Raw genomic sequence first — 19,837 nt, 5'->3', positions numbered from 1 at the left:
CTGTACAAGTTTCAAAATATGCAAAAGTTTCTGGTGTTAGAAGCCATGATAGGGATTGTCCTGGCTGGGGTCAGGGTGGGGCTTCTAGGATATTCTGTTTCTTGATCCAGGTGCCAGTGACATCAAGTGTGTGCCTTGTGCAAATTCAGTGAGTTGTACCCTTTCATTTCCACATTTTCTTGGATCTGTACTGTATTTCACCGGAATTTATCTAAAGGAAAAAGGGCAGAGAAGAAATGCTGGGACAGTTGACCCAGCCATTCCAGTTGCAGGAGGTGATCCTGTAGATGTCCTTGTACATGGGCCAGCTATGCTCGGACATCACGTCCTGGGCAGCTGGAATTAACCTGAACACCCTGCTGATTTAACCAGGGGTGCTTAAGTAAGTTAGGATACATTCATATAATGGAACATTATTTAACCCTTACAAGTCATGAGATCTATTTCTTGGAAATGACCAAGCAGGGTTCAGAAGATGCGCGAAGACTGTCATGTAAGGGCATGTTTGCACATGCACAGATTCTGGAAGGTCACAATGGACTATGGTGGCAGTCTGGTCAGTGGCCATTGTGTGTGCCCACATCCAGTCTGTCCACACCCATCTGAGGGCCTGTAGGGTCTGGTGCCGATGATGGCCTCAGTGATGTCTCCCAGTGAATGAATGACTTGTAGCTGTCTTAGGTTTACAAACATGCCACTATCCCTCTGACGCCACGTGGGACCAGCATCCAGGGCTTGGTGTCACCATAGCCTCGCATGCATGTATGTGTGTGAAGAAAGGCTTCGTGGAGAAGCAGTATCTGGGTAGAGGTGAGAGAGAAATAAGGAGGGACTGGCATGAGCAAAGACCTGTCCGTCTGTCTGTCGGTCACATGGGCTAGACAAGGGAAGGATAGAGCCTTCTGCTTGAAGAGCCCTGGACCCGCCTGCTGCCCAAGTTTCCAGATATTCCTGCTGTCTGGGGAGCAGGCACAGAGCCTGATATGGAGAAGCTCATGTTCCAGGCTCACAGCGAGCAGCTGCCATCTCTTATTCTACGGAGACACTCCAGCCGCATGACTTGGCCACACTGGCACGGCTGGGGTTTGGATCCAGGTCTGACTCCCAGGCCCTGCACTTAGCATTCTGCTGAGTTGTCTTCCTGCTGTAGGGAAGTTAGGGAGGGCTTCACTGAGGAGTCACAGTCTCACAGTCAAAGGAGAGAAGGGTTGCCATGTGCTGTGCATAAGGCACACCATGTGCAAAGCAGAAGAGGGTGACTTGACCCGACGTGGGGCTGGGGACTGTAAGCACAGAGTTCTGTACTGGAGCAACAGAGGCATGAAAAGGGATTTGGGGAACTGGTCAGCATGATGCAGAAAGCTCTGGCCTGGGGCAGTTATGCAGAGTCATGGACTCTTGCCTAAGGAGTGAGGTTGTCTTGGAACTACTTCGCTTCCAGCTGTGAGTTTGCATACCATTCTGGTACCATCTCTACGTCGGGAAGATCGTTCTAGCAGTGAGATGAAGGGTGGCGGATGGTCAGCAGTGAGGCCGGAGGCAGGGAGATGTGCTGGGAGGCAGTTGGCAACAACTCAAGTGAGAGAGGATGGTGGCTTGGGCTGGAGCATGAGTGGGTGATAGAAGGAGCTAGTAAGGTGAAAGATATTTAGGAAGGAGAAGAACATGAAGGAATTGTCAAAGGGAAGCAAGTGCAGGAAAGGGAAGAGTCAGGGTGACTCCAATCTCTGGGTGAAGTCTCTGGGTATCTGGTGATGCCCTTTCCAGATGGGGAGAAGTCCAGATCTGGATAGACTGGGAGTTCAGTGTCAAGGACATGGAATTAGAGGCGCCTGCAGGATGTCCAAGTTGACTGGGTGGGGCGTGGGCGGGGGTTGGGAGGGAGCCGTGTTTGCCTTTGTTCGCTCATTCAACCAATGGCAACTGTGTGCCTGCACTGGGCCAGGCACCAGGGCTTCAGAGTGGCTCAGATAAACTCCCTAGCCTAGGGAGGGTTCCTTCTGGCGGGGAGCTTATTAACAAATAACTAAAATTGAAAAGCGACAGGTCATGAAAGGTGCCGCGAAGGGGCGGAAGGAGAAGCGGAGAGGAGTTAGCTTACCCCCAACCCTACCCCACCAGAGCAGGCCTGCGGGGAGGGGCAGTGCATAGACCCCTGGGCCTCACCCACTGCTTTACTAGCAAAAGGGGGAGGCCCTGCATGCTCTTGTGGCCTGTCCCTTGGGCCCTGGGCTTCTAGAGCTCAGAGCACAGTATCCACAGCGCAGGGATGGGATCCTCCGCTTTCCCAGTCATTTGCTTTTAGGGCTGAGGACTCCTCCCCGTGGCCTTTGCCCCTCCGCCGCACCAACCCCGTATCTAAGCTCAGCAACTGTGCGCCCTGTGGGTGGATGAAGTGTTGTCCCACGGGGGTGGGGGTGGGGCTGCAGGTTGTAGGGGTACAAGTAAACACAGCCTGCAAGAACTGAGAGCTGCAGAAGTGGGTAAGCCACACCCAGGCAGGGGCAACTCAAGTACAGGGAGGGAGGAAGATGCCAGTGGGTCTCTCTCATTCAAGTCAGAGGACTTCTTGGAGGGGGTGATGCTGACACGGTGTCTGGGAAGAATGGGAGGGTGTCGCCAGGCACCTTTCAGGTCTTGGTTCACCCTCTCCCTGCCTAAGAGAGTGGAAACGAGCCCAGAGCTGCCTGGGAAGGAGCGTCAAAGGCAGACTGGGCTCTGGGCGCCCGCAGAAGGGAGCCGGGGATGCGGGAACGTCACCGGGAGCCAAGCCCGCTTTGGAAACTCCTCCCCATCAGGGATGCGCTCCTAGGAGCCAACCAGAGATAAAGGAAGGCAAACAACCAAGCAAAACCTGGTGAGATCTCCGCGCGGGAGCGATCCACGTCCGGGGGCCCGCACCAGGCCGGCCGCCGGCGGGACCCCCGTAAGCACGCCCCGCGCCCCGCCGGCCTGCAGGCCCCGGGACTTCCCCCGGCCCCGGGCGCCGCCCCGCTGTCCAGCAGGGCTCCCGCCAGCGCTGCCGCCGCGGCGGCCGGGACCTTTCCCCTACTTTCCCGGGCCTCAGGCCCCGCCCCCGACTCCGACCAAAACACGTGCCGCATCCCGCCCTGCCAGATCACGCCGCGGCCAGGCTCCGATCACGCGGCGCCCCGCGGCGCCCATTGGCCGGCGGCGCAAAGGCCGCGCGCGGATTGGCTGGCGGGCGCCCGGCCCCGCCCCCGCGGGGCGCGGTGTATTTTGGTTTCCCTTCGCGCCACGCCCCCGCGGCCGCTCCCTCCGCGGCCGCCCCGCCCCTCCCGCACCGCGAGGGCCGCGCCGGGGCAGAGCGGCGCGGGCGGGCGGAGGCTCGCGCCGGCCGCAGCAGCTCCGGGTGGCCGCCGCCCGTGGGGCACGTGCGGCTGCAGCCGTGCGCCGAGCTCCCGCCCCGAGGCTGCTTTGTTGCCTCCGGGCCGCCGGCACCATGCACACCGCGGGCTCCGGGGGCGCGGGCGACGCGCGTGCGGTGAGTGAGCGCCCATCTGAACGGGGGGCGAGGCGGGGACGTGCCGCCCTGCGGGGCCTGGGCGCGGGGAGGGGGCGGGGGCGCGGGGCCCGGCCGCGGCCGCGTCCGCACCGGGGGGGCCCTTGCGGGCTCCGGAGCCGGGAGGGGCAGCGGCCGCGCGGGGACGCCTGCTGCCCGGGGGCGTGTGCCCCGCGCCGCCCTGCGCGTAGCTTTGTCTGGCGTTTCCGCAGCGGCCGCCGGCTCCCGGCGCGGGGCTATTTCCAGCCATGACGTCACCGGGCCGTGCGAGGAGGCGGCCGTTGGGCGGGGCGCGGCTGGCGGGAGAGCGACACGCGGGCGGCGGGGGTGCGGCGAGCGGGCGGCGGGAAGGGGCGGGCGGGAAGGTGGCACGCGGGGGCCGGGGGTGGCGAGCGGGCGGTGGGCAGGGGCGGGGCGGGCGGGAAGGTGGGCAGGGAGAGGGGGCGGGGCAGGGGCGGGGCGGAGCTGGCGGGAAGGTGGCACGCGGGGGGGCGGCGAGTGGGCGGTGGGAAGGGGTGGGGGCCGGGCAGGGGCAGGGTGGAGCGGGCGGGAAGGTGGCACGCGGGGGGCAGGGGGCGGGGCATGGGGCGGGGCGAAGCCGGCGGGAAGGTGGCACGCGGGGGGCGGGGCAGGGGCGAAGCTGAGATGGCCTGTGCAGGGGGCGGAGCTGGCGGGAAGGTGGCACGCGGGGGGTGGCGAGTGGGCGGTGGGAAGGGGTGGGGGCCGGGCAGGGGCGGGGCGGAGCTGGCGGGAAGGTGGCACGCGCGGGGCAGGGGGCGGGGCAGGGGGCGGGGCGGAGCTGGCGGGAAGGTGGCACGCAGGGGGCGGCGATTGGGTGGTGGGAAGGGGTGGGGGCCGGGCAGGGGCAGGGTGGAGCAGGCGGGACGGTGGCACGCGCGGGGCAGGGGGCGGAGCATGGGGCGGGGCGAAGCTGAGATGGCCTGTGCAGGGGGCGGAGCTGGCGGGAAGGTGGCACGCGGGGGGCGGGGCAGGGGCGGGGCTGAGATGGCCTGTGCAGGGGGCGGAGCTGGCGGGAAGGTGGCACGCGGGGGGCGGGGCAGGGGCGAAGCTGAGATGGCCTGTGCAGGGGGCGGAGCTGGCGGGAAGGGGGCACGCGGGGGGCGGGGCAGGGGCGGAGCTGAGATGGCCTGCGCAGGGGGCGGAGCCAAATTGGAATGGTGTTGGGGCGGGCGAAGCGGGAATGCGGAGGGTATTCAGGGGCCCGGGCGAGGCCAGCCGGGTTGGCGGGATGACACCCTCAAGGAGGGGGCTGAGTGCGCTGAGGTGGGGCTCTCTTCTCACCCAGGCCGCCGGGTGTCGGGCCTGAGGGCTGCAGGGAGTTGGCGGCCTAGACCTAGGACCTTGGTCATGGAGACTCGAGCACCCTGAGGGCCTGAGAGAGGTGTGGGAGCCCTGTGCGCCTCCAGAACAGACCTCGCGCCCCTGGTGGTCCAGCGAGCAGGCAGGCGGCAGCCCCACGTCTGTGACCTCAGGCTTCCGAGGCCTGGGGTGCAGACAGAAGCTGGGTCAGAGCTGCACTTGCAAAGGCTGCTATGTTAGGGGCCTGACGTGGGGGAGACCTGGCGCTTGGGCGAGCCAAGTGGAAACGTGTATCCTCATAGATGTAAAGGGTCTTTGGGAAGAGATCAGTTGCTTCCAGTCGCTTCTCTTCCCCTTTCTCCCTTCCTCTGCTGAAAGGACCTGTGTGACACACAGGAAGGACATCTGTTTCCTGGGCTGTGCTGGATTTTTAAAATTTTTTAAATTCTTATCTTCTCTATCTTATCTAGCCTTGTGGCAGTAAGGAGTTACTGAGTGTTCCTCAGAGTCTGAGGAACAAGGCTCAACCAGCATGGGCTCCCCACTTCCTGGCACCCATGGAGTTGAGCCACTGGAAACTTCTGTGTATGGTGATGCCCTGACTTGAGAAGGCCGTGCTGAGTGCTTCAGAGAGTTGGCAAAAATGCGTCTGTAGGGACACTCTTCTGGTGGCTTTGCCAATTCTAAAGAACCATGTGTCCTCTTAGCCAACTGAAGAGTTGGTGTCAGTTTCTCCTCTTGGCTGGACATTGTCACACTGGCCACTTTGGCTCACACCTGGGGGATTCAAGTCTTACTGATTGTTTACCAAAGGAAAACACTCAAACTTACCTTTTCTTCAATATCAGGGTTTTCCATGCTTGCCATTCAAGTCCAGTCATCTTCACTTTTCAGAACATTGGCTTAAAAGTGAAATCGTCATCAATGTTCTGTTGGCATGTTTTCCTGGAATACAGATTGTGTTGTGCGTGGACTATCGTGTGTGTGTTAAAGTGCATAGTGCAGGCGCCTGGTGTGTGTACCCGCGTGCCCATCGGGGTTACCCTCTCTTTTCCCCTGAACTGAGAAGCTGTTGTGTTGTGTTGCCTTCAGGTGGACATCATGGACATCTGTGAGTCCATCCTGGAGAGGAAGAGGCATGATAGCGAAAGGTCTACATGCAGCATCTTGGAGCAGAATGACATTGAAGCAGTTGAGGCTCTTGTTTGCATGAGCTCCTGGGGTCAAAGATCCCAGAAAGGTGACCTATTAAAGATAAGACCCCTCACACCTGTTTCTGACCCTGGGGATGTCACCACCACTGTGCATGTGGATGCAGCCGCCCCTGAGCTACCAAAGGACTTCGACTCTTTATCAACTCTGGTAAGAAGTGGGGAGGAGAACATTTTGTGTAGTGACTGAAGTATATTAAATGAATGTGCTGAAGAACTTATGGGTGGGTTCATCAGGCTGCTGGTAGGCAAGTGCATAACCTCCTCTAGGTGGGTCCTAAGGGCGAAAATTTCTCTTACTTAAAATATGTTTTTTCCATTAATAGATCATAGCTTGCAGCCACAGGGTTAAAATGTTCACAGGACTCCTACAGATTGATGTGAGATGGTAAAATGTACTTGCTTCTCTGGGGAATTGCAAAGAGGGGGCTTAGCTTCCCCCCAGATGACCCATTATGGGATCAGGATATGTGGGTGGCAGCTAGAAACAGCCTGTGCTTTGGCACCAGCCTCTATTAGCTGGGTTGAAATACTGGCCCCTGCCTCCCTGGAGCAGCCCACTTCTACTTGTGTGAGCTGGGTGCAGTCAAGCATGGTTTTTGTTTTCCTAACTTGCTAGAGCTACACAAGGGCTGGTAGAGATGGCTTCTCAGCTTAGAGAAGTTGAGAATGGGCTAACAGAAGTGAAAATTAGAATCTGATTGTCTTAGGCTGGAGGCTTGCACTGGAAGGAGAGAGTGGAAAGCAGATGTGGGAAGAGGGACGAGAAGGGACTTGTGGGCAGTGGAGAGAATTGTACAAGCACCTCGCGGAGGTATATGGCTTCAGCTCTTCTACAGGGAGGCTGACAATAAGTGGGAGTTGTTGGGTGCTGCAGGAGATGCTTGGTTCAGGCAGAGCCACTGGTGAGAGCATGACCTTTGGGGGATTATTCTGATAGGTTTGGTTTTTTTTCTTTTTTTTTTTTTTAAGATTTTATTTATTCATGAGAGAAAGAGACAGAGGCATAGGCAGAGGGAGAAGCAGGCTCCCTGCAGGAATCCCAGGACCCTGGGCTCATGACCTGAGCCGAAGGCAGATGTTCAACCACTGAACCACCCAGGTGCCCCATTCTTACTGGTGTCTGGTAGGGATACTAGTAGGGACTGGATATGTGTGTGTTGAATGATTAGCACTGGGATTTAAAATTAACAAAAAAATTGAGAATCAAAAACTATTGTGAAAAGCTCTTATTTTGAATATAAATTTGTTTTCTCATTTGTGGTCCTAATACTTGCTCAGTTTGGTAACTGTGCAAGCCCAAGGGTGGCACTGACATTCTTAAAACTAAGCAAATGGATTGGTTTGGGAGAGATCAGGAAATGGGGAAAAGCCTGGAATGTAAAGTATCTCACATAGACTTGAAATCCACAGGGTGCTGTTGTGAGCAGGCTGAGAGGACTTTTCTAGATAGTTTTTAAAGGCATTGGGGGCATTGTGATCAAAGTAAGTCCTTTTTAAAATTTAACCAAAACAACCTTTTCACACAGTTTTGTGTTTATTTGTTTGTTTTTTTAAGTGCATGACTCCTCCTCAGAGCCCTGATCTTGTGGAGCCATTGACAGGGACACTTGTTCCTGCCCAAGTAACTGATTCCAAAGCATGCATGGTTACGTCCGTCCCCCCAGCCTCCGCTGAGGCAGGCGAAGTGCCAAGCAGGAAAGTGGAGAGGGGCCTTCCTGGTTTGAAGCCAGGGCCACAGGAACCAGCCCCTGGCCCTTCCTGCAGGCCCATGGTGACGAGTGTCATCCGCCATACTGGAGGGAGTCCTGCTCTTGGCCACATTCCTGCTGCCCACATTCAAGAATGCCAACTTTCTGTCGACCAAGAAGGAGAAGCACAGTTGTTGGGACATACCACAGCTCTGCTGGACACACAACTCACAGACAATCTGCTGAACACTAACCCGGTGTCGTGTCAGCCTTGCTTGCACAAGTCTGGTGGCCTGCTGCTCACTGACAGAGGCCAGCAGGCAGGATGGCCTGTCGCAATTCAAACCTGCTCACCAAAGAATTATGAAAGTGACTTGCCAAGGAAAGCCACCCCTCTGATTTCTGTCCCTGTCTCCGGTTCCCCTGTCTTCTGCCAAATGATCCCTGTGACTGGACAGAGTGGCATGTTACCAGCTTTTTTGAAGCCTCCTCCCCAGGTGTCTGCAGGGACTGTCAAACCCATCCTGCCCCATGCTGCTCCAGTGCCCTCGCCTGTGTTCGTGGGACCCCCTGTGCCTCAGGGAGCTGTGATGCTGGTTCTGCCCCAGGTGGCCCTCCCCCAGCCTGCCACCTCTTCATCCAGTGTAGTGGCTGTGGGGAGTCCCAGGTTCTTGCCCCTTGCCCCTGCTCCAGTGTTCATCACCTCCGGTCAAAACTGTGCCCCTCAGGTAGACTTTTCCCGACGGAGAAATTACATTTGCAACTTCCCAGGCTGCCGGAAAACCTACTTCAAAAGTTCCCACCTCAAGGCCCATCTTCGCACCCACACAGGTGAGTACACGGCAGGTAGGGCATCGGGACACCAGATCCTGTGTTTAAGAAATGCACCCTGAGCCTTCCTTGAGTGGGAGGGAAACACGAGAACCACTGGAAAAGGTGGAGAGCTGGTTGTTTTTCTTTGGCTCTGAAAAGCCTTCATAGTCTTGTAGGGATTGGGGTTCACATTAGTACACCCATCACTTTTTTTCTAGAATGTGCCATGTGCTCATCCCAGTACGTTAAATGTAGTGTAGTTCTAAGCTCGTGGTCCTTTGATACATTTTTAGGGTGATGCTCGTGTTATTTTCTCTTTACGTTGCAGTAGACTCCTCAGGCTTTTTGCATCTTAGAAAATGTGCACTTCACATTCTGTAAACATGAGTGTAACTATAGGGAGAGGAGGATGACAGTAGGTTGTAGAATACAGCGTAGGAAGGGCTGGACTGCAGGGAGTTCCTGTCGTCTTCCAAAATACCTTTCAGGTTGGGATGCCTCATGGCTCAGTAGTTGAGCATCTGCCTTTGGGGCATGATCCTAGAGTCCTGGGATCGAGTCCCGCATCGGGCTTCCTGCAGGGAGCCTGCTTCTCGTCTCTCTGCCTGTGTCTCTGCCTTTCTCTCTGTGTGTCTCATGAATAAATAAAATCTTTAAAAAAATATATATTTCAGGTTGATGGTTTCTAGTTAGCACGTGATTACTCTAATCGTGGCAGCTCCCACTCACCAGATGAAGCAGAGTCTAGTATTTAGGTGTGACAGTCACGGCTGCGTCAGAGCAATGGGTGCCCATAAGGGGCTCTACTTTTGAGGGAAGGAATTATTCCTTTTACGAATCTTCCCCCTGCCCCAAACTATAACAATGAGAGATTTATTTTTATTTAAAAATATGTTTTGAGGGGCACCTGGGTGGTGTAGTCGGTTGGGTGTCCAGCTCTTGGGTCACAATCTCAGGGTCATGGGATTGAACCCTGCATCAGGCTCCATGCCCAGCAGAGTCTGCTTGAGACTCTACCCCTCCCCCCTGCACATGCTTTCGCTGTCTTTCTCAAATGGTTCTTAAAAAAAAAAAAACAACTTTTGAAATGTGAGATTCGTTTGACAGCTTTGGGCCCTGACATATATCTTAGGTGTGGCAAAAAGAAATGGAGAGGATTTCTTGACTTTTGAACACCTCAATACCAGGTTAACAGGACATTGCTTTCTTAGATTTTGAAGAACAGAATTTGGAGTCAAGACATGCTACTGTTCCGCCAGGAGGTCGGCCTGAAGAATGGAATTTAAAACTGACGTGGGTTAACCCCTCCAGTAAGGTGCTGAGCATTTACGTTTTCTTTAGTGTCTGTTTTCTTCCCTTTTAGGAGAGAAGCCTTTTAATTGCAACTGGGATGGCTGTGATAAAAAATTTGCTCGTTCCGACGAACTCTCTCGCCACCGAAGAACTCACACTGGGGAGAAGAAGTTTGTGTGTCCGGTGTGTGATCGGCGTTTCATGCGCAGTGACCACCTGACAAAGCATGCCCGGCGCCACATGACTACCAAGAAGATCCCGGGCTGGCAGGCAGAGGTTGGCAAGCTGAACAGAATTGCCTCAGCAGAGAAACCTGGGAGCCCCCCAGTAAGCACGCCAGCCTCTGTGTGAAAGGTCAGCCAGGGAATTGCCAATGGGAGTTTCAAAGCATTTTTTCAGGAATGGAACTGGTGGTTTTCTCTCCAAAAAAAAAATTAGGGGGTAGGAGAAAGTGGGGAGCTGGTTCTGATGAAAGTGTTAGCTTTTCCTTTTTGGTTGGGACCCTGTTCAGTATCTTTTGTAGTTTCAGAAGTTTTTTTGAGGAAATGGAAGAAAATTTGATCATCTGAATCACCAGCATTCAAACCGATGTTTCGGCAATAAAGTTTACAAAATCTGGATTTTTACAGCCTTTCTATTCATGTTTTGTAAAACTGAGACAGGGTACAAATTTTTATACTGTTTTTTATTAAAGTATTTATATTGTTGGTATTCACATCACCAATTTCTAGATAGGTGATCTTATGGTTTTCTTTTCAGATGGTTTTCGTAATAATTCTACTATTAGTAAATTTGGCATGTTTTTCAGCCACCAAAAAAAATAAAAAAAAAAACAAAAAAAACAACAACCCACAAGTCTGTAATCAGGCTGTTCAGATCTAAGAATTTTTTAGAACCAGAACTGGTTTGAATAGGGGCTACTTAAATGGGGGAGGGGGAGGGGAAGAATTTGCGTTTAGCTTTTTCATAGCATTTTCAAGAAATTCCAGGCAACAATTCCTTTAAGGCTGTAGCCCGAGGAATTAAAATTTTGGTTAAGTAGAACTAGTCATTTACCTGTGTCCATGGTGTGACTTGTGAAGAATGTGCCCCAGAGGGTCATTCAGAGTACCTGAGAAATACCTGGTGAACAGTGAGCCGTAGGATCTGAGTGTCTGTGTCTTTGGGGGCCATTGCTCTGCTGAGAGCAACCTACTCAGTTTCCTGTTTGTACCTCAAACACCAAAAAAAAAAAAAAAAAAAATGATAATGTAAGCACTCAAATCCAGCCACTTTGTTAATTGTCTGTTGACTTCTTTTGCTGTGGCCTTACAGTGTTTTGTGGGTAGAGTATCTTAGAGAAGAAAATGTCCTTATTGGTTGGAGGAACTTTCCACTAAAAATACAGTTTGTCTGAGGTGAAGTGTACATGCAGAGTGTCCAGCTCCAATATTCTGATGTCATTTATTTGTTAAGTGTTAAGGACTATAGGAAATGTAAGTAACGCTAAAGGCAGTAATACTACTCAGCTTTTCTTTCGTTCATTTTATTTGAAGGAAATTGATTAAACAAAATTACTCGGAATGAGGTGTTTTGCAGTCTGCTTAGAAAATAGACCCATGGTTCCACTTTGAATCGTGTGATCTCTGGTCTTAATTCTACAGAGACCGCAGCCCCAGGGTCCAGGAAGCCACTGAGATTGCTTGCGTTGGGCGGCTTTGGGAATCCAGGCAGCACAGCTCATGCAAGGAACGTAGGAATGTTGCACTGCTTTGTGAGCCTGGGAACGGGTTTTTATTGTATATGTATTTAGATTTTGTTTTTGTGTCTTAGTTGTTGACGTTTATTTTTATTAAAATAATGGTGAGGTTGAAATATGGAATAAATACAATTAGGTTTTATGGTAACCATCACCTGGTCAGTCACTGTGTCGCTTGATATCCAGTAAGTTGCACCAGCTCCTAATCGACCTATGTGTCTGAGTGCTGGCTCTATGTTTAGATGGCTTTAATATTTTTGGACACTTCGTAGTCGAGTTTCCCCTGCAGGTCATGGGATGATACAGTTGCAAGAGAACAGTGATTAAATGTATATAGTTCACATTCTCCACCGCCCAGTCTTTTCTCCCACTTATACCTGAAATCAGTGTAAACATTTCTGACCATGTATATGCTGTTGAATGGCACTAAATTTGGATATTTTTCTTAATTATGCAAAATATTGGAGGTCCGACTAATGTTCTGGTGGATAATACAAGGTCTTTGAATACTGGATTACTTGTCACATTAAACTTCATTCTCTGAGCGTGGTGTTTCTAAAGAATAGATGTGTTAAAAATGGTTTTGATTTACACTTCCATTTCCTGATTAGATGTAGAAATACCTTCTGTAAACGACTCCCGTTTGTTGATTGAAAGACCGTAAATTGGGAGAGTTTCCATCTGAAAAATACTGTCCTGGGCACCAGAAGCCTGGTGTGATCTCAGCACGGAGGCCCTCCGCCGGCGGCTCTGGGGGTCAGGAGCAGGGCGCGTGCGGCAGCCTCCCCCAGTGCACTTTATTGCCTGATCTTTTTTGACTTTGAGCCTTTTTAGTTAGTTTCAGTAATAAAATTTAAGACGTTTTGGAATTACGTTTTATGTAACAGACTTTGACTTATTATTTAAATATGTGTGATGTAATTTTTTTCTTTGAATCCCATAAACCTTTTTTGATTTGCAAACCGGACTTGTGTCCTGTGTCATTCAGCTGCACCAGAATGTACCCGGTCTCTTCTCAGAAAAGAGTTGGGCCCTCCTTAACCCTCCTCTTTGTTTCCTGGGGTTGTGTTCAGCTCCTGGGGCTCCCTTTAGATTCCTTGGAGGGTTCTTTATGAAAGATACGTGCAAGGAGGCTACCTCTGTGTGACCCCTCTCACACCGGTCCGGTTGTCACAGGATGGGACTGAGTGTGCTGGGTAACCTGTGACAAGAGCTGGCGTGGGAGGGAGTCTCTCCTCCCACCCCCCACCCCCCCAGGCTCTACAGGTGTCACAGAACCGTGGTCTTCACTCCCTTTTGGAGGCATGTTCTCTCTTGAGCCTGCTCCAGCTGGGACTTTGCATCCACCGCTCACTCAAGAAGCGGAGACTTCCAGCTCAGGCCTTGTCCACCAGCAGCTTTGGACAGAGCGATCGCCCCCTACAGGCCACACTCTCCTGCTTTCCTCGTGCTGCACTGTCCGCTCCTTTGCTGGTCGCCCCCCTTCTCCCTGACTCTTTCCCTACTCACCTCACAACCATGCTGGTCTTTTCTAGTCTCGGGCCTTAGATAGAAAGACCCTCTCGACCGTGGAGACCCCTGTGTGTGTATCTGCCCTTTGCGCGTCTCCCGTGAGCACCGAGTACCATACCCAGCTGTCTACTTGATGAGTGTCCCCTCAGCATCTCAAACTTCACCAAGCTCATCTTCTCTCCCACGCTCACTTTCCTCACAGTCAACCCCACTGTCTTTAAAAAGAACAGTGAGTCCATTCAGTGTTTAGGGGTAAAACCTTGGCATCACCCGGACTCCTCTCTCACTTGACGCTCAGTCTGTCACAGTCCTGTGGACTCCCTGCCTTCCAAAGCTGGCCACCCTGGGGTGTGATTCCCAAGGCCACACTGCTCCTGGTCGTGTGTGCAAGTGTGCATGTGGCAGGGATGGGGTGGCTTTGCATTCAGCAGTCCCCCTAGAAAAGTCTTTCCAACTCCCAACATCTTTGTTTCTGGGGAACAGCCACAAGTGTGGTACCTTCAGCTTCATGAATTTGTACTTGCTGTTCTTCCTCTGTTGTCACCAAGGTTCTGCTTCCTGGCTTAACATCCACTGTTCCCGTGCTTTTCCACTTGCCTTTTTGTTTAAGGACTTCTATGGAGAGGAACTTGAGACATTTTCCTGAAAGCCAGGCCCTGTCCTGGGAGATAGCCCAGGTACCGGGACTCCCCACCCTAGAGGGGTGAGACACAGTCCCCTTGAAGGAAGGCTCATTCCCAAAGGCCTCTTAATCACTCCCTAAGAAGCTTGAGTCCCAGTGGGTTCCAGGATTGTCCTGAGCTGACTCTGCAAACAGGTGGCTTCTCCCCAGCGTGTCTTGCTGAGCTCAGAGGACAAATTGGCCAACAAGCAAGATGATAAAGGAGAAACAAGATGCCACAAGCTGAGTACTGAGGAGGTAACACATGTACGATGAGATGACAGTCCTATATAGTGATGGTGAGTGCTCACATGTCCTCCTCAGCTCTCAGTATGCAGTTCTGATGGCAGCCAGGGAGCCTTCCCAGGGCACCCCTTTTCTGGACTCTGGAGCCTACAGGTTCTTTTTTTTTTTTTTTTTAATTTATGATAGTCACACAGAAAGAGAGAGAGAGGCAGAGACATAGGCAGAGGGAGAAGCAGGCTCCATGCGGATCTCCAGGATCGTGCCCTGGGCCAAAGGCAGGTGCTAAACCGCTGCGCCACCCAGGGATCCCTACAGGTTCTGTCTTGAAGTCTAAAACTTGTATTTTATGGAGTTTTATTGCAAACCTAATAAACTCACTGAAATACAGGCTCCCATATGACAGGGATCCTATCACATCCACCTACCCCCCCATCCATCCACCCATCTACTCCCTCTCCACCCATCCATTTATCCACCATCCAACAACTTTCTTTTTTTATTATTATTATTATTTTTTTTTATTATTTATTTGTGATAGTCACAGAGAGAGAGAGAGAGGCAGAGACATAGGCAGAGGGAGAAGCAGGCTCCATGCACCGGGAGCCCGATATGGGATTCGATCCCGGGTCTCCAGGATCGCGCCCTGGGCCAAAGGCAGGCGCCGAACCGCTGCGCCACCCAGGGATCCCCATCCAACAACTTTCTTTTTTTTTTTTTTTTTTTTTTTTTCATCCAACAACTTTCAATGAACTTTCCTGTTGGAGCAGAAACCCAGAGATGAGACGTTCTAGTTTCTGCCCCCAAAGAGCTCGTCCTGCAGGTAAGATGTGAAAACACATGAACATTTCACAGAATAAAAGAGGATCAAGGGTCAGGGAGCACTGTGCAGTGAGTGGCTGACCACTGGAAGTTCTCCTGGAGGAACATGGGAAGTAAAGGTGAAGGGAAGGTCTTCCAGCTTCCAGGCCCTGCACCAGAACAGCAGCTAGCGCAGGACAAAGATGCCAATGCCCAACCCCCTCAACCCCAAGGCTCTAGGTGCCAGAGGGTGGAGTGTGAGGGCCCTGGTGCAAGTGGAGGGGCCACTGCCGGGGCGACAGCCTCATGCCTTCCCTAAGGGCCAGGCAGGCATCACTGAGGGTTCCCCAGGGCGGTGGGAGTAGGGAAGCAGCCCACATCTGCTGCAGACTCACCTGGATTCCCATGAGGGATCTGGGGAAGATGTGGGTCTTTGCCCCTCCTCCCCCTTTCCCGAACCTCCTTTCATGCCAACACCCTATCGCCTCTCCTGGGTAATTAACTGTCCCCAATCTTTCATGGCACCTGTCACTGTACTCACACCTGTGTTTGTCCCCTTCTGTAGACTGTGGCTTCCCCGAGGACAGGGCGGGCAGCCCTTCCTCGTGGCTGGTCTGTGTCCCTAAGACCTAGCCTCCTTCGAGGGGCAGGTGACTCCCTCAGCGTGTGCTAAATGGAGAGAAGTTCCAGCTCGAGTCAGGCTGCACTGGTTGAGGAGCTGGAGTGATGAGGCTGGGGCGGGAGTTCAGTCAGGAGGCTCCAGACCTGCAGAGAGAAGAAAAATGCTAAAAAATAGATGGGCTTTGAGCAGCAAAGGCTGTGGGGTCTTGATAGGGAAAGCCAGGAGGTAGGCAGTCCTGTCTCCCAGTGTCCAGTCCGAGGGCGTGCATGCAGACCAGTGCATGGCCCAGGGCAGAGGCGGCACAGGAGAGAACGGCCTTCTTTGTTTTCCTTGTTTTTTTTTTTTTTTTTTAAAGACTTATTTAGGGATCCCTGGGTGGCGCAGCGGTTTAGCGCCTGCCTTTGGCCCAGGGCGCGATCCTGGAGACCCGGGATCGAATCCCACGTCGGGCTCCCGGTGCATGGAGCCTGCTTCTCCCTCTGCCTGTGTCTCTGCCTCTCTCTCTCTCTCTGTGTGACTATCATAAATAAATAAAAATTTTTAAAAAAGACTTATTTATTTATTTGTAGGGCGTGTGGATGTAAGGAGACAAAAATCCTGAAGCCGACTCTCCGCTTGGCGTGGAGCCCAACACGAGGCTTAATCCTAGGACTCCGAGATCGTGACCTGAGCCAGAATCAAGAGTCGGTCACTTAACAGACTGAGTCCTCTCCCACCACAACCCACCACCCCCAGGTGCCCCGAGAGGCCTTCTTTCCCACGAAGGGGTCTGATAGGCCCCGGATTTCCTGCAGGCTGCTTTGGTAGGTAGTGTCGACTTGGCCTGCTGCAGGCCGACTCCTTTGTTGCTGAAAGATACCCTACTTTTCTAAACTTTAATTTCCTTACATATGAAATGAGGCCTAAGCTGAAGAGGCCACGCATCTATCTCAGGGTCTGGTGCTTTTATTTTGCATGTGGCAGAAAGCCTTAGGTGGGGCGCCCGGGGGCTCCTCGGGTTAGGCATCTGACTCATGACCTCAGCTCAGGTCTTGATCTCAGGGTGGAGAGTTCAAGTCCCGCATGGGGCTCCATGCTGGGTTTGTTGCCTACTTAAAAAAAAGCTTCGTTGTTTCCTACCCAAAAGAGCCAGGGCTCCCTGAAGGGGCACAGAAACATCAGAACAGGCTTAGAGTATTCTCGTGTTGCCAACTGCCTTCGAGAGCGTCAGGGACCGTGCTAAACAGCAAAGGAGTCATTCCAAGGGACTGCACGGGCCAACTTGCGAACCGTGTGGACATTAAAATAATAGAAATACAAATTCTGCTTCTGCCCAAGACAGAGTAACAAGAACTGAATACACCCTCTCAGCTGAAAGAGTAAGGGAGGGGACGCCTGGGTGGTCCAGGTCCTTGAGCATCTGACTCTTGGTTTGGACTCAGGTGGTGATCTTGGGGTCCTGAGATCGAGCCTGGCATCCGGCTCTGCTCAGTAGAGAGTCTGGTTGAGATTCTCTCTCCCTCCCCTCCTCACCCCACTCGTGCTCGCTCTTTTTTTTTCTCTCTCTCTCAAGTAAATAAATAACTCTTAAGAGAAAGAAAGAAGAAAGGAAGGAAGGAGGGAAGAAAGAAAAGGTAAGAAGAATGAAAGAGCAAGTAAGGGAAAACCCACCCAGATAAAATCGCCATCCTAGTGTTTTCAAGGAACTGGACCGTAGGACATGAAAGCCAGTCACCCCTGAGAGGAAACAAGTGGGGTGAACCCTGCGATCGCCCCCGGTTTGCTGCCTTGCGGACGTTTCCAGGGTGCCCTGGAGGGAGGGGAAAGCAGGCAGGACCCAGAGGAGTCCCCAAGTTGAGGAGATTGGCACCGAGGGCCCAAGGACTCTAGGGTGGTGAGGGATGGAAGGACAGAGTGCTGAGGAAGAGGGGGTGATGCAGAGAAGCCTGGAGACCCACCCAGGGTGGCCCTGAGCAACCCGTGGCAACAGCTGCAGTGGCTGCGTTTACTCCCAGGGCCCAGAGGCCTGCGGTTGGCCTCGAGGGGCCCCTCGAGCACGGGCTCCCAGCCCAGTGAGACCCCGGCAGGGGGAACCTCTGCAACATTAAGAGAGGGAACACCTGGAAAAGGCCCAACTCCTGCTGGCAAGTGGAGGGGGGCTCGAAGCCGTGGGTCCTTGCTCGTAACCTCCGGGGCGTCCCTGAGGAAGAGCCGTGCCTCTGGGCAGACCAAACCCCGAGCCCCAGGCCCAGTCGGCCTCCTGTGGGGCACAGGCCAGCTCCTCCACCCACAGCCCCCGTCGCAACCAGGCCGACACCTCTTACCCGCACGGGCTGGGCGGTGACAGCTCCCAGCCAGCCGTTTGTCGTGCGGGCCTCCCAGGACCCGTGGGCAGTAGGAAGGACGGGGCCCTCTGCCCGGGGACAAGATGAGCGAGCTACGGTCCCCGGGTCACTTGCTGGAAAGTGGGGCCGAGCGTGGGGTCCGGGCCTCCTCCTCCACGCGGGCCTCTCCTGGCTCACCCCCTCCCGGCTCTCGCTGCAGAGAGAAGCTGATCGGCCTCCTCAGGGAGCCTCCTCAGGGAGCCCGGCTACTTCGACCCCCCCTTTCCAAGGGCGAGGGAGCAGCGGGGGCCGCAGGAGCCAGGCCGCAGCGGCTCCCGGTCCCTCCCCTGGGCTTGCACAGCACCTGTCCCGTCTTCAGGCACTTGTACAGACTGTGAACACTCACGCTCTCTCACGCACACAATGTCTGTAACCTCACGATAGGTGCTACCAAGGTCGTGTTGTTTTTCTTTTCTTTTCTTTTCTTTTTTAAGATTTTATTTATTCATGAAAGACACAGAGAGAGAGAGAGGCAGAGACCCAGGCAGAGGGAGAAGCAGGCTCTAGGCAGGGAGCCCGACGTCGGACTCGATCCCGAGACGCCGGATCACGCCCTGAGCCAAGGGCAGGTGCTTAACCGCTGGGTCACCCTGGTGTCCCTGTTTTTATTTTCCACTCAGATTCTCTCCTGTAGGATTAGTAGGAAACTCGGCCCTTCCCTCTGCGGTTCCTTCCCTTTCCTACAAACTGTCCTAAGCCTCTTGGGGCTGAGCTCGCCCGAAGTTTCCAGCGGCAGCTCCCCAGGGACGGAGCCAGGCAGTCCTGACCCGCGCTGCCGCTGGGATACGTGCTGCCAAGTGGTGTCACTGTTGACAGCTGACCACAAGCCCCTGACGCGGGCCCCAGACACCACAAGAGGCACAGGCTCTGTGAGCCTCCTGTGTGGCCACACCCCGGACCCCAGCTCCATGGGGCGTCCAGCAGATGCTCACTTCCTGTCACCTTCCCTTCCCAGGGTCCACACCCCACAGAAAAAGCAGCTTTGCCTCCCCAGCTCTGGAAACGGATGCTTGCATCACAGAAAACAGTCCTGTCCACCTGTGAAGGTCAGATCTGTCCCCAGGGGGTCCCGATGACACCACACCAAAGGGCTGATTTGGGGTGGCCTCCTTCCTAGAGGAGGGCACTGACCTTCAGAGCCTCAGATGTGGTTTGTCCTCTCCACGGCCCCCCAGAAGGCTTTTCTCCTAATCATGGCCAGAGCGGGAGAGCCTCCACCACATAGGTTGGGCCTCCGCTGGGGCATCGGCTGTGCTCCTCTGAGCCCGTCCCCTCGCAGCAAGTATGTTTACAGGTGTGCCCACCCCGGAGACGGCACGGCCTCGGGGGCGGAGACCAGCTCCTGCTCAGGCGCCACCTGGGCACCCGGCAGAGGACCAGGCTCCCGGCAGCAGGGGCTCAGGAGACGGGGCTGTGGGGGGCACAGAGGGGAGCCTCTGGGGCCTCACCGGGGCCCAGCTTGGTGCATGATGGGTGGCCCATGGGAGTGACTCTGAGTTGGACCATCCAGGGGCACCGGGGGGTTCAGCTAGTTGAGCATCCAACTCTTGATTTCGGCTCAGGTCTTGACCTCAGGTCGTGAGATCGAGCCCCACGTCAGGCTCCACGCTCCGTGGGGAGTCTGCTGGAGATCCTCTCCCCTCCCCTCGCTCATGCGCTCTTTGTCTCAAATAAATAAAATCTTTTTTTAAAAAAAGATTTTGGACCATCAAAGGGGCATGTCTCAGGAAAGCTCATCTCACAGTGAGGAGGAGGGTGCCCGAGAGGAGTGGCTTGGGAACACACGGACAACGGCAGAGGGAGGTGACTGCGATGGTGCTCCTCCCCCAAGAGAATGGCCACGACGTTTCTCAGAGCCGGGAATCAGGTGTGTTTTCTGAATTCCTGGTACTCTGCAGGCTCTCACAGGACTGTGTCCACCACGGAAACCAGGAGATGCACGTGCGCTGCTTAGACTGTCCCAGGCACCAATGTGTGTCCTTGTCACTTCAGACTCTGAGGCCTTATTCTTCCTGCCTCTGCTTCAGCCACGTTCCTCCCCGCCCG

General features: G+C 54.1%; 1 protein-coding gene across 2 annotated transcripts; it reads left to right on the top strand.

Moving 5' to 3' along the window:
* Positions 1–3,312: 3,312 nt before the first annotated feature.
* Positions 3,313–12,556, top strand: KLF11 (KLF transcription factor 11). Of its 2 annotated transcripts, none has more exons than XM_026009112.2 (4): positions 3,313–3,505; positions 5,936–6,205; positions 7,613–8,576; positions 9,922–12,556. In XM_026009112.2, the coding sequence occupies exons 1-4, from the start codon at positions 3,464–3,466 to the stop codon at positions 10,200–10,202; spliced, it is 1,557 nt and encodes a 518-aa protein (XP_025864897.1). In that variant the 5' UTR covers positions 3,313–3,463; the 3' UTR covers positions 10,203–12,556. The 2 variants fall into 2 exon arrangements, with proteins under 2 accessions (XP_025864897.1, XP_025864898.1); XM_026009113.2 differs by lacking the exon at positions 3,313–3,505 and adding an exon at positions 4,741–4,925.
* Positions 12,557–19,837: the final 7,281 nt, after the last annotated feature.

The sequence above is a fragment of the Vulpes vulpes genome, chromosome 8 (genome assembly GCF_048418805.1).
Source record: "Vulpes vulpes isolate BD-2025 chromosome 8, VulVul3, whole genome shotgun sequence".
Taxonomy (NCBI): domain Eukaryota; kingdom Metazoa; phylum Chordata; class Mammalia; order Carnivora; family Canidae; genus Vulpes; species Vulpes vulpes.
This window is presented reverse-complemented; position numbering and strand designations above follow the sequence as displayed.